The sequence below is a fragment of the Nyctereutes procyonoides genome, unplaced genomic scaffold (genome assembly GCF_905146905.1).
Source record: "Nyctereutes procyonoides isolate TBG_1078 unplaced genomic scaffold, NYPRO_anot_genome, whole genome shotgun sequence".
NCBI lineage: Eukaryota > Metazoa > Chordata > Mammalia > Carnivora > Canidae > Nyctereutes > Nyctereutes procyonoides.
The window spans coordinates 23,455,787-23,468,319 of record NW_026575128.1 but is presented as its reverse complement, the minus strand read 5'-3'; the positions used below and the strand labels follow the sequence as shown (position 1 = coordinate 23,468,319).

The 12,533-nt window shown below is 40.6% G+C and overlaps 1 protein-coding gene across 1 annotated transcript in view; it reads right to left on the bottom strand.

Moving 5' to 3' along the window:
* Positions 1 to 12,533, bottom strand: part of ACSS3 (acyl-CoA synthetase short chain family member 3) — a 142,061-nt gene that overhangs the window by 102,958 nt on the left and 26,570 nt on the right. Inside the window, exon 2 of the mRNA XM_055341559.1 lies at positions 7,408 to 7,552. Coding sequence (XP_055197534.1) covers positions 7,408 to 7,552 — 145 coding nt within the window. The remainder of the gene's footprint in view (positions 1 to 7,407; positions 7,553 to 12,533) is intronic.

The following is a 12,533-nucleotide window of genomic DNA, read 5'->3' as shown; positions in this document are numbered from 1 at the left end:
AAACAGAGTTCTAGCTACAATTCTGGTAAAAATTTAAATCAGTAGTTGGTGCCTACTTACCTACAATTTAAAATGAAGTACAAATATGTCTGCTAAAACATATTTTACCACATGGCATTATACAAAAGAGTTCATAAAAATAATAAGGCTTATGGGAAATGAAGGTTGAGCTAGACTCAAAAATCAACATAACTAGAGCTCTTTAACATTAGTACTATCACAGCATCCTGTTCGATGGATCATTTACAGCCCTAAACATGAGACTGACTCAATGCTTCCCATTTTAAGATATTCTACTGGAGGGCATCTGCTTCTAAATTTCCTTGCAAAGAAGGAACTAGTTAAAACAGCAGTGTAGATTGTGTAGCAGCATCATTAATTGTTTTTAAAATGGAGAGTATCTTAGCTTTGGATCCTTAAAACCACTTAATTCATCAACACTTGCCCTAAAGGATCTTCATCATTTTTTTTTTTTCTTAAGGTTTTCAGATACGGATAAGGTGTTCTCTTTAAGTTGTGAGAAAGTCTCTCCTTGACTTACTAATCAGGTAATAATCCAACAGGAGAATGAATGGGCAAAAGATTTGAGTGGACACTTTAAAAAAGTGAAACAAGTGGCCAATAAGCACAGGAAAAAGGAGCTCAATTTCAGGAGTCATTAGGGAAAAGCAAATTCAAACCACAAAGCAATAACCCCACACATTCACCTAAAAGGCGCAAAGTAAAGACGACTTGGGATTCTCAATACCAACTGTTGACAACTGGCCCTCTCATATACTGCAAATGGGAATACGAATAGGTACAACCGGTTTGGAAAACTTAAATGAAAGAGCCTCATGCACAAAAAGTTGAATAAAAAAGTCAGACTCAAACGAGTACATTCTATTATTCAATTTATACAAAGTTCAAAAGCAAGTAAATGTCATCATGGATGGTGTGGGGATGTCTGAATCATAACCCCATAAAGAAATGATTAAAATGAAGCATAATACGTGCTTCTAGGGCCTGGGAATACTTTGTCTCCTGATCCGGTTACGTGGGCATGTTCTGTTTGTGAAGAATCTAACAAGCTTTATGCTTATGTTCTGTGTGCAAATCTGAATGTATATGACAGTTCATTCTAAGTTTAAAAAATGGCATGCTAAAAAAAAAAAAAAGCATGCTAGGAAAAAACCTACACAAACCACTGTAAATTCAATCTCATACCAGCATCATTCACCTACTCACACAGCGTGGAAAAGGGAATTCGCCTTACAGAGATACACCTTTTAGCAGAGCTGACTGTAGTACAGCTGAAGTTTTTACTGCTGATTTAAGAAGATTAAACAAAGACAACTAAGCCATGCACTGTTGTACTCCTTCCCCTCAACAAGGCAATCACCGGCAGGGCTGAGTCTGCATGTTCTGGTTTTTGCATTTTAGGTTCTTGCTTAAGGAAATGCTGATGATGTGACAAAGAAATATCAATTATCTTACCCTGACGTATTTCTGAGAAGATGGAATTCATACTTTGAAAAGAGCATCCTAAAGGGCAGAGTTGGAGGGAGGACTTCTCATGGGACATGGCCCTTGACTTCAGAATAATTGTCTCCTCCAAATTATGCAACCTTCATAATTACAACTGCCACCATAATTATATTTCAAAGAATTGCCTTCAGTGGAGATAATACACACTTTCAGTTTGAATTAAATCAAGAACATTTAGCACACACTGGGTTTTAACAGTTTTTCCGGTACCATATATTTGTGAAAATTTCTCAAATGCCTTTTAGTGATCACGTTTTTATTTAGCAAATAAATAAATAAAAATTCACAGTTGAAGGCACCTCGGTGGCTCAGTTGGTTAAGTGTCTGCCATCAGCTCAGGTCATGATCTTGGGTTCCTGGGATCAAGTACCAGGTCAGGGTCTCTGCTCAGTGGGGAGTTTACTTCTCCCTCTTTCCGCTGCTCATGCTCTCTCTTGCTACCTCTCTCTCCCTCTCAAATAAACAAATAAAATATTTAAAATAAATAAATAAATAAATAAATAAATAATAAATTTAAAAGAATCAAAATTGTCTAAAAACCAAAAAAAGCAATTAGAAAATAGAGATGCATAAAAGAAATTCAAAGTAGGAATTTCTAAACATGATGAATACTGTCTGTATATGATCAACACATCCAAATACAAACATAAACGCTCACACACGCCCCTTTATTTCACTGAAGTTTGATATAAGCGCTACCTTGAAAAGAGCTACCAAGAGGAGGATGCGATGAGCATAAACATTTCTCCTGGAATGCAGATTTCAGTTTTAAGTGTAGAAAATTTATGGTGGAAATATTCATCTTGAACTTTCAAGCCAAATGTAAATAAGCTACAATCCTTCACAGGTCAGAATTTACTTAGAAGGAAGCTCGAGTTATATTACTGATACAATTCACAGGTGAGACATTCTCACAATAAAGGAAGCTAGAGACATTTAGAAATTTCAAATAGTATTTAATTCATTCATTCACTCATTCATTCAACACATGTTCACTATGTACCAGTCACTGCTCTGCGACCAGAACAAGAAACCCTTCCCTCATGGAAAGTACATTCTAGAAGAGGAAACCCTAAAGAGGACAGCTGAGTAAACTATAAATAATGGCACTGATTAACAAGTGGCAAAACTAAAGAAAAAAACAGGAAAGGGAGGTCTAAAGTGATGTGGATGTGGGAACATTTGTATTTAATATGGCCAGGGAAAATTTCATCCAGGTATCATGGAAAATAACATTTAGGAACCATGAACCATAAGATATCTGGAAGAAAAACTATTTCAACCAGAAGGTGGGTAAGTACAAAGGCTCTAAGTTGGGAGTGGAGGGAGCTGAAAGTTAGCTGCAGGAGGCAGTAAGGTTGGGGTGTGCAGTGCAGTGGGCCTGGGTGTGCAGTGAAGTAGGCCTGGGGTATGCAGTGCAGTAGGCCAGAGATGTGTAGTGAAGTAGCCTGGGGTATGCAGTGAAGTGGGTCTGGGGTGTGCAGTGCAGTAGGGCTGGGGTGTGCAATGGGCCTGGGGTGTGCAGTGCAGGGGCCTGGGGTGTGCAATGGGCCTGGGGTATGCAATGGGCCTGGGGTGTGCAGTGCAGTGGGGCTGGAGTGTGCAGTCCAGTGGGGCTGGGGTGTGCAGTCCAGTGGGCCTGGGGTGTGCAGTGAAGTAGGCCTGGGGTGTGCAGTGCAGGGGGGCTGGGGTGTGCGATGGGTCTGTGGTATGCAATGGGCCTGGGTATGCAGTGTAGTGGGGCTGGGGTGTGTAGTGAAGTAGGCCTGGGGTGTGCAGTGCAGTGGGGCTGGGGTCTGCAGTGGGCCTGGAGTGTGCAGTGCAGTGGGGCTGGGGTGTGTAGTGAGGTAGGCCTGGGGTGTGCAGTGCAGCGAGCCTGAGGTGTGCAGTTTAGTAGGGTTGGGGTGTGCAGTATAGTGGGGTTGGGCTGTGTAGTGAGTGGGCCTGGGGTGTGCAGTACAGTGGGCCTGGGGTGTGCAGTGGGGCTGGGGCGAAGGTCACAGGAGTTGATCGTGTAGAACCACAGGTCCCAGGGAGGAGTGGCTTTTGTTTTCTTCTTTCCATGGTCTCAGAAGAAAGCACAAATCTGTAGTGTGGCACTGGGAGTTCCCTGAGCCGGCTTCCCTGGAGCCCTACCTCCCTAACCACTCGTGATTGTATCTTGTGCCAAAGCTACGGTGGAGGCACCAGGTTCTCCCTTCCCGGAATATCTGTATGTGCTATTCCTTCTGTCTGCAGGACTCTCCTTCCCACGATCTCCCTTCCCACTTTTGTTCGTTTGGGCTAATTTTAGGCATTGACTCTTCCAGAAAGCCTTTCTCTGCTGTCTTAACAGTTGGCTGAGCTGCATGCCTTCCCATGGGTTTCTAGAGAACCCAGTACTTCCCTCTAACGTAACCTTTATTACATTCACATGGGGCTCTTAGTTCCTTAAAGTGAGGGAATGGGTGCATTCACCTTGTATCACTTGTTCCCAACAGGGTCTGGCATACAAAACAAATATTTGTTGAATGAATGAAAATGGATCTTGAACCAGGCTCAAATCTCTCTACAAAAAATCTTAATAAAGGTTTGTGTAAATGATCAGATCTACATAAAAGATGACAGTTTGGGAAAAGCTCTATTTCTGAATCATTCTGTAAAATCTTCAGATCCTTCATGTCACTGAGACAATTTAGCCTAAAATTTGTCTGCTCCCTAATTAAACAAGAAATGCTAACTACCTTAATCAAGTTCTACTTAGCCAGAAACTCCCAATAAATGAGACAAGGGAGATGAAAACAAGTAAAGTACAAAGCCGCTTCTCTTTGTTTGTTCTCAATGGCATTACCATTAAATCTTTCTCTCTCTGTCTTCTCTACTTAATAAAATAAAGGCCACAGGGAACCAGGAGCAGATAATCAAAGTGGAGCACAATGCCTCCCTCTTTCCTAACACTTCTCCCTTTAGTACTTTTAGAGAAGAAAAGCCCAGGGAATCAGAAGCTGTCAGCAGGTGAGAGAAACAGGCCTTTTAAGTACTTTGATGTCAGGCTAAACCGAAACCAATGAACCAGTACAAACCTCAAAAGGGTCTGAGAGTCTATACTCTATATTAGAAAATCAAGATGAGTTAGCAGAAATGCTTCTAAGCAAAATGTGTGTGTGTTTATTATATACACTTATGCAATTGATTCTAAAAAAGAATAGCAAGTGAGTAAATTATTTAACTGTCCTTATCTTATGTTTCCCTAAAGCTTTCTCTTTGACTCTGATGATGGTGTATCAAATTCAAAATGGGTATATAGAGAATATTTGGAAATATATAAAATAAGCTTTCTACTCTGTATGCTAATTAAGAGTCACCAGTGTCTTAGGCCTTAATATTAATAAATAAAATGAAACGGTGACAATACGCCCAAATCATAGGAGTAAGCTTTTAATCAAACAAAACCTCATCTAAAAGCCAAAACTGCAAACCTGAAATAAAACACAAAGTACAACAGGTTATAGGAAATTTACATTATCTCTTATAATAAAACGTGGCCTCAGATGAATACCGAGGTCATTCGCTAATGGAATTCCTTCTCCCCGCAGCCTCAGGGTGAGCTCTGTTTCTGTATAATTCATTCTGAAAATAGAGTTCACACTTACAGATCTATACAAAGTACCCAACAGTGTAATTGTGGCATTATTTTGTTTTGTTCTGTCTTGGGCTGCCTAGCATTTGAACTCCCTTCTTACTAGATTGGAATTCCCCCACTATGAGTCCTACCGGGAGCCAGGGCTCCAGTTCCTACTATGAAATCAAAAGAAGAGAAGACATTTCTTCTTCCACCACCTGGTACTTCAGGCATGTAACCTAAAACTGGCCAACTAGGTATTCCTCCTATATCAGCCTACGAGGTTAATTTGAGTCAGCAAGTCTAATTACCAGACAATTTGTGGGCTCTCCTTAAATTTTTACCTCTGCCCTTTCTCCCTGTGGAGGTGTATTATTATTCTGAACCTGGTTCTTCAGTCTTCCCTTTTCATGAATTCCTCTTATGTTTAAATCAGCTGAAGCTGGCATTCATTGATACCACCTGCTGATACCCAGCTTGAGCGAAACTGGTGTAAATTTCTCTCTTGATTGTTCCCAACAACTCAGGATTGAGACATTGGATGGTCCCAGTTGCCTTTTTTTGAAATCTCTTGGAAGTCTAAACAGGAACATTTTTGATGCAAAAGGATATAATTTCAGGGAGTCAAGGAAAGTTGACCAAATTTTCTAAAAATCAGGTAGCAACCCTAAGTAGGTATTTCAACCAAAAGAAAGAAGAGAATGTGCTTCCAAAAGCCTTAATTTAAAAGCAAATGCTTGCAAACCCTAGTATGACTGACTCTGCTCAACCAGTAGTTCTCAACTAGTAACTAGTTTGCCATCCAGGGACATTCAGCAACGTTTGGAGACATTTTTGGTCATCACAACTGTGGGAGGGGAGCTACTGGCATCTAATGGGTAAAGACCAGGAATGCTGCTAAACATCCTACAATGTACATAACAGTATGCCATAACAAGAATTATCTGGCTTAAAATGTCAATAGTGTCCAGGGTGCTGAGTCGGTTAAGGATCCAACTCTGGATTTTTGCTCAGGTAATGATTTCAGGGTGTGAGATCAAGCACCGTGTTGGACTCTGTGCTCAGTGGGGAGTCTGCTTCTCTCCCTCTCTCCCCTCCCATTGCTCATACTCTCTCTCTCTAAAATAAATAAATAAAATAAAATAAATATTAAAAAATAAAATAAAATAAATAAAATAATAAAATGTCCATAGTACCAAGGTAGAAACCCTTCCCTACATTATTATCTCTCTTTAAACCATATGTAAATAAATGCTCCCAATGGAGCTAGAATAGGTGGTTCCACAGTCCCCAATACCCAAATACTTTTATAATTACTTCTGAAACCTCATTTCTACCCTAATGTTAAAAGAAAATCTCATAAATCATCTGCCAATATTGTGATTCACTCGAGAACTACACAGATGGGAAAGAACAAACAAACAAAACAAAAAGAGCAAATAAGAGAAAGGCACCGTCTGTAAGAAGACCCGTAGAGTCAGATGTGCCTGAGGGCATGACAGGGTGAAAAACAGTTGTGTGCATGTCCAAGAATGTCTGGAAATGAGGTTGGGGGAAACACTTCATTCCAAATGGCTTCTACACCGCAGGGGTCCAGATTTTACCCTCTAAGTAACAGTAATTTTTAAAGAAAAGGTTTTTAACTAGTTGTTTCTTAAGGAGAAAACTCTGGGGATCCCTGGGTGGCACAGCGGTTTGGCGCCTGCCTTTGGCCCAGGGCGTGATCCTGGAGACCCGGGATCGAATCCCACATCGGGCTCCCGGTGCATGGAGCCTGCTTCTCCCTCTGCCTATGTCTCTGCCTCTCTCTCTCTCTCTCTTTCTCTCTCTCTCTCTGTATGACTATCATAAATATATATAAAAAAAAAGGAGAAAACTCTGATGCCACGTTAGGTGGTGACCTATGGGAGGGCAGGCCATTAATGGGGAAGCTGGGAGGCTGCTTCGCTAGTACAAGAGCTGAAAAGTAGCTGGACTAATGTGATGGCAGCATAGGTGGGAGCACAGGCCTGGAGAGGATTTAAACATATTCTTAGAGGCTTGCTAACCTCTCCCCGTAAAATGAGTGTCTTTCAGTAGTGTAGCATACAAATATAAGGGAAAAAAACTATCTACATGAGTTAACATGCCTCTAGTTCTTCCATTGTGCATCAAAAGGAAACCACAGTAACGTATGTCAATGAATTAAGTGAAATAAAGGTTCACAATGCAAATGCATATTATTTAAGTAACTTCTGTATGATTCCCAAATACCACATATAGAAAGTTTATGATATTACCTGCTCCAGAACTTCTTTGTAGGTAATAGTTGCTTTAGTATTTGTAACAGGACTGTCATAGATGATAGCAATCTTATCTCCTTGACCATTTTCAATATGGCGATCGATGGCATTGTAACAAATGTTAAGCATTCCTTCCACAAACCTGAAAAATTGAAAGGTATGGGTTAATAATTCTTTCCAAAATATTAACTAGTTTCTTAACTAGTTTCCATATTTAACTATACTTATACTAGTTAACTATATTTAACTATAAATTAGCGTAACTAGTTTCTATATTTCTAGTTTGGCATCGCTGCCCTTAAAATAGTGTTTCCCTTTGCATGCTATGCCAGGTAATGATGTCTACAAAGTAGATATTTAAGATGGTACAGGAGGGACATCTTTATCTTAATAAATATGTATTTATTTTGGTGTGCACTAGGAAAATAGACCTCACAGCTCAAGGTGACAACTTTGTGGATTTTATTGCTTAGAACGAAACTAAAGTATAGAGCACCAAAATCATCTATGTTACATGGATGAAATGAACTGTATATAAGAGCAGTGCAGGCCAAGCAAGCATTAGGCTGAGAGAACAAATGGTAGATGTATGACTCAGTCTGGGTATCTGCTGTGAAAAGACAAACTTATTGGAAAATTTAATTCTTTTTTTAAAAGACATTATATAGGGATCCCTGGGTGGCTCAGTGGTTTGGCGCCTGCCTTTGGCCCAGGGCGCCATCCTGGAGTCCTGGGATCGAGTCCCACATCGGGCTCCAGGCATGGAGTCTGCTTCTCCCTCTGCCTGTGTCTCTGCCTCTCTCTCTCTCTCTCTCTCTCTCTCTCTCTCTATGTCTATCATAAATAAATAAATAAATCTTTAAAAAAAATAAAAGACATTATATATGTAATTTTTGTTTTAAGTAAGTGTGATGTTTCCAGTTGCACAAAGAATAAGCTCTGTTCTGCATCTTTGAGATGTTTCATAATTTGAATAAAGAATGGACATGCATATAAAATTTTAATAGATTTTTTTTCAAAGACCTTCCCAATTTAGCGCTTTTCATCTCCTAACTGATCAATGCCTTCCTTTGAAAATGCAGACATCATGTAGATAGATGTAGGTACCTTTTAAGGAAAATATATCTTATTTTTCCAAAAGAAAAAGCTTTGCACTTGCCACATTTTTAGGAGGAAGGGACTAAAATATTCAAGTACAGTAACGGCCTATTTGTCCCAGTGTCAGGCTAGCAAATATTATAACAATGCAAAGTAACAGGAAAAAAACATTGACGCAAGAAGAAAAAGTCGTGTCAGAGAGCTGAGTATCACCTTCAGGTCTTCCCTCAAAAAGCCCTGTTGGGAAATGAGGCAGTGAATTAAAAGCAGCTATAGATTTAGTGGCAGCATCAAGAAATTACACACACAGGACTCGGCAGGAGGAGGGATCACTTAATCAGGGTCATGACCCTATACACTTCAATAATCTGTATATGACTACCTGACAGCACAGCACAAAAAGTAATTGATGTAAAGATTCTTAATCTCCAAGTGTGACAAATTCAATGTTTGTGCAAAAGTATTGTCTCTTCCCCTTGCCCCCCCTCCATGAGTAGAGTATACTTCCCTTGATTTGGGCTCATCCATGGGACTGTGCTTTGGTAAATCAGCAGACATGATTCAAACAGAGGCTTTTTCAAGCACTTGCACAACTGGCTTGCTCTCCTTCACCTCTACTTCCTCCAGAAGAGCTTCCTGGATACTACAGCTGCCTCCGCAGCCTGGTACCCAAAGCAGACATTTGCAGGTGGCAGTAGAGCCCAAAAGAAGAGGGGAACCTAACCCAGTCAGATATATGTCTTGGAGCCATGCTTCCAGTCATGCCCATCCTAGATCATCTGACCCCATGACAACCTAGAGCTACACGGAAGTAATAGCTGAATATGTTAGGATTTGGACATTTTTAGGAGTACTTGATATGCAGCATTGTGGTCATAATTAGCTAATATGCCAAGAAACAAAGATAGTTTGCTCAACATTTTGTGGCAGAAATAAGGAAAGATGTTTTATAGGATTTTCCCACAAAAATATTTATTTATATTTTTTTGGTTTTTATTTCTGTTTCTGAAACAGAATATTGGAATACTGGCTTGCGGGAACACTTCTCAAAGTTGTCATTATTCTCTTTCTTTTTATCTACAACTTCTACTCTACCACACTTTGTGCCCAATAATTAATTATGCTCATGACATTGCAAAAAGAAGGAGCCCCTCAATATTAAAGAACATGAGGAATTCACTTTGTCATTCGCTGACTGTTCTCCTACCTCTTTACTTATTCCTTTTCAACATCTTTCCTGGGATCTTCTTCCTCTGTCAAATCTTTGACCATGATTCCTAAGGTCCTATATCCATTCCTTGGCTCACACAGCGTACACTCCCTGGGTAATCTTTATACCCATATGGCTTCAACTTCCATCTTCAGCTCCAGCCCTGAACTCCTTTCTGAGCTCCATACCCTTATAGCCAACAGTCTGCCAGACACTGAAGGGTTTCAGAATGAGCCTCCCCAAACATGCTACTTTGACATGTGGCTTATTTTGAGCAGAAGACAATCAACACCCAAAAGACTCAGGAAGACCTTTAACCTCCCCTCCTAACTGCCTCTAAGAATTTAGTTAGAAGGCCTGGTCTAGGAAAAGATCTATTACCAAAGATAACTACAAAGAATATGGGTGAGGCATGGTAGGCTGTGGGGAGGGCTCGGCAGGGCTTATTTGTTTAAATTCTTCTCTGTGTCCCATGGCCTCTGTGTGGCAAACAAATATTTGCCTTTCCATCTTCCTGTGAGTTATTTTCCTTCCTTGTGAAGCTCTAGGCCCCTACTCCCTTCACCTCAGCCTCAATAGATCTATCTTTGAATCTCTCATGTCTGTGTGAGGTTCTCATACATTCAAAATTGGTTTTTCCTCCTGTTAATTTCACTTTATGTCAATTTAATTAACAGATCAGCCAAAGGAACCTAGAAGGATAGAGTAAAAAAAATTTCCTCCCCAACAACATCTCTATTTGGAAAGAGTAACACGTATAGTCAGTTCACCCCACCTCAACCCATTGCCCCATGCCAAATGCAAATCCTCCCCTTCTCCTGTTTTCCATATTTCAAGGAACAACCTTGCACACAAGGACCTGAATTAGAAACCCCAGAGTTCAATTTGATCCTTCATTCTCCACATCCAATCGGCCGTATGTAACGTCACATTAAGCTCTGTAAGTGTTCAGTTGTCTCTTTGATAACCTGGTTCAGAATTACTGCCTCTTTTTTTTTTTTTTTGAATTACTGCCTCCTAATTAATCTCCCTGCCCCAGGCCTCAGCCCATCCCCTCAAGTCATCTCTCCATGCTATTAGATTGTTTTTCCTCAATAAATCAGACTGAGAAAGACAATTTCCATATGATTTCACTCATATGTGTAACCTAAAAAAAAAGAAAACAAATGAATAAATGAACAAAAAAAGGAGAACCAGACCCATAAATACAGAGAACAAACTGATGATTGCCAGAGGGAAGGAGGTGGGGGAATGGGTGAAGGGGAGTAGGAGATACAGGCTCCCAGTTTTGTAATGAATAAGTCACGAAGATGAAAGGCACAGCATAGGGAATAGAGTTAATGATGCTATAATGGCATTTTACAGTAACAGATGGCACTGCGCTGGCAGTGAGCACAGCATAATGTATAGAGAAGTTCAATCACTAGGTTGTACACCTGATCCGAATGCAACACTGGGTGTCAGCAATATTCAATTTTTTTTTTAAAAAAAGGAGTTTTTAAAGAATGTTTTCCCTCCATGTAAATCTTCTCATACCAAATAGTGCTCCAAGTTATTTAATACTGTTCCATGAAGTTCGGAATAGAAACTGTGTATCTTAAAAATAAATAAATAAATAAATAAATAAATAATAAAAATAAAAAAAATAAACACTGTGTATCTTCCGATGGCTTGCAGAGCCCCGTTCATCTCAGCTTTATTTTTCCGCATTCAGCTTCCCACGTTCCAGCTTCAGTGAATCACAGAATGTGTAATTCTTGCATCCAGTCAGCTGCTCTTTCCGTGGCTGTCCTCTACCTCTACCCCCACCCTTCCCTAAGCAGTTCCAAAGGCCTCTGCACAGGTCTCTACCACAGTCCTCATCACATCGCGTTAACAATGCTTATAAGGGTCTGTTGAAGCACTTTCATGACAGCTGTGTTACAGTCCTCATCACATAGCTGCAATCTCTGTGTCATCCCAGTGCTGGCATCTATTGATTGTTTTTCTCACTCATGTTAAGATTTTCCTGGCTTTCAGAATAGCAAGTGATCTGAGGTTGTCTCCTGGACATTGTGGGTATTTTATTATGAGACTCTGGGAGCTTATCTAAAGATCCTATTTGTATTCCAGACCTCCCCCAACACCGTGTCAGTGGAGGACAGGGAGGCCTCATTACAACCAGGTGCAGGCATTAGTTCCAGGTCCCCTAATGGCCTCCTTTGACACGGGTGGGGGTGAGGGGTATCTCATTACTGCTGGATTAGGGTGAAAGTTCAGGATCCCCCTAGGCTTCTATGACACTATCCTGGCTGAGAGGAGGCATCGTTTTACTGTTTTACTGTCCCCATGTGGTCTCCCCTGAGTGGAAGAGCCTCCTAACCTCTCTACCTCAGCCAGAATGAAAGGTCTGACTCGCAATATAACCTCTGACACCACCAGGGCAAGTGGCAGTGCTTGCGGTGGCTGGCTAGAGCACAAGTCTACACTCCGCACCAGGTTTTCACAGGTAAGGATGCGATCAGGGTTATAGCTTTTTCTCTAGTGTTTAGCTGGGTTAGGGTGGTTACTATCTAAAATCCAGAGACAGGCTTCTGGGGGGGGGGGGAGCTTGTTCTTTTTTTTTTTTTCCTGCACCTATTGGTATTTCTGGGTGCCTGCTTCTCCAGCACTCAGTCTCGGATATATAGGACAAAAAGTAAACCCAAGGAACTCATTACCACGTCATTTCTTATGTCTCAAAGTTCCTAGATGATTTGGTTTGTTCTCTCTACCTTTCAGAGTCTTCTTATGTGGGTTTTATATATAATGACCTAGGTTTTTCTCTGTTTTTAAC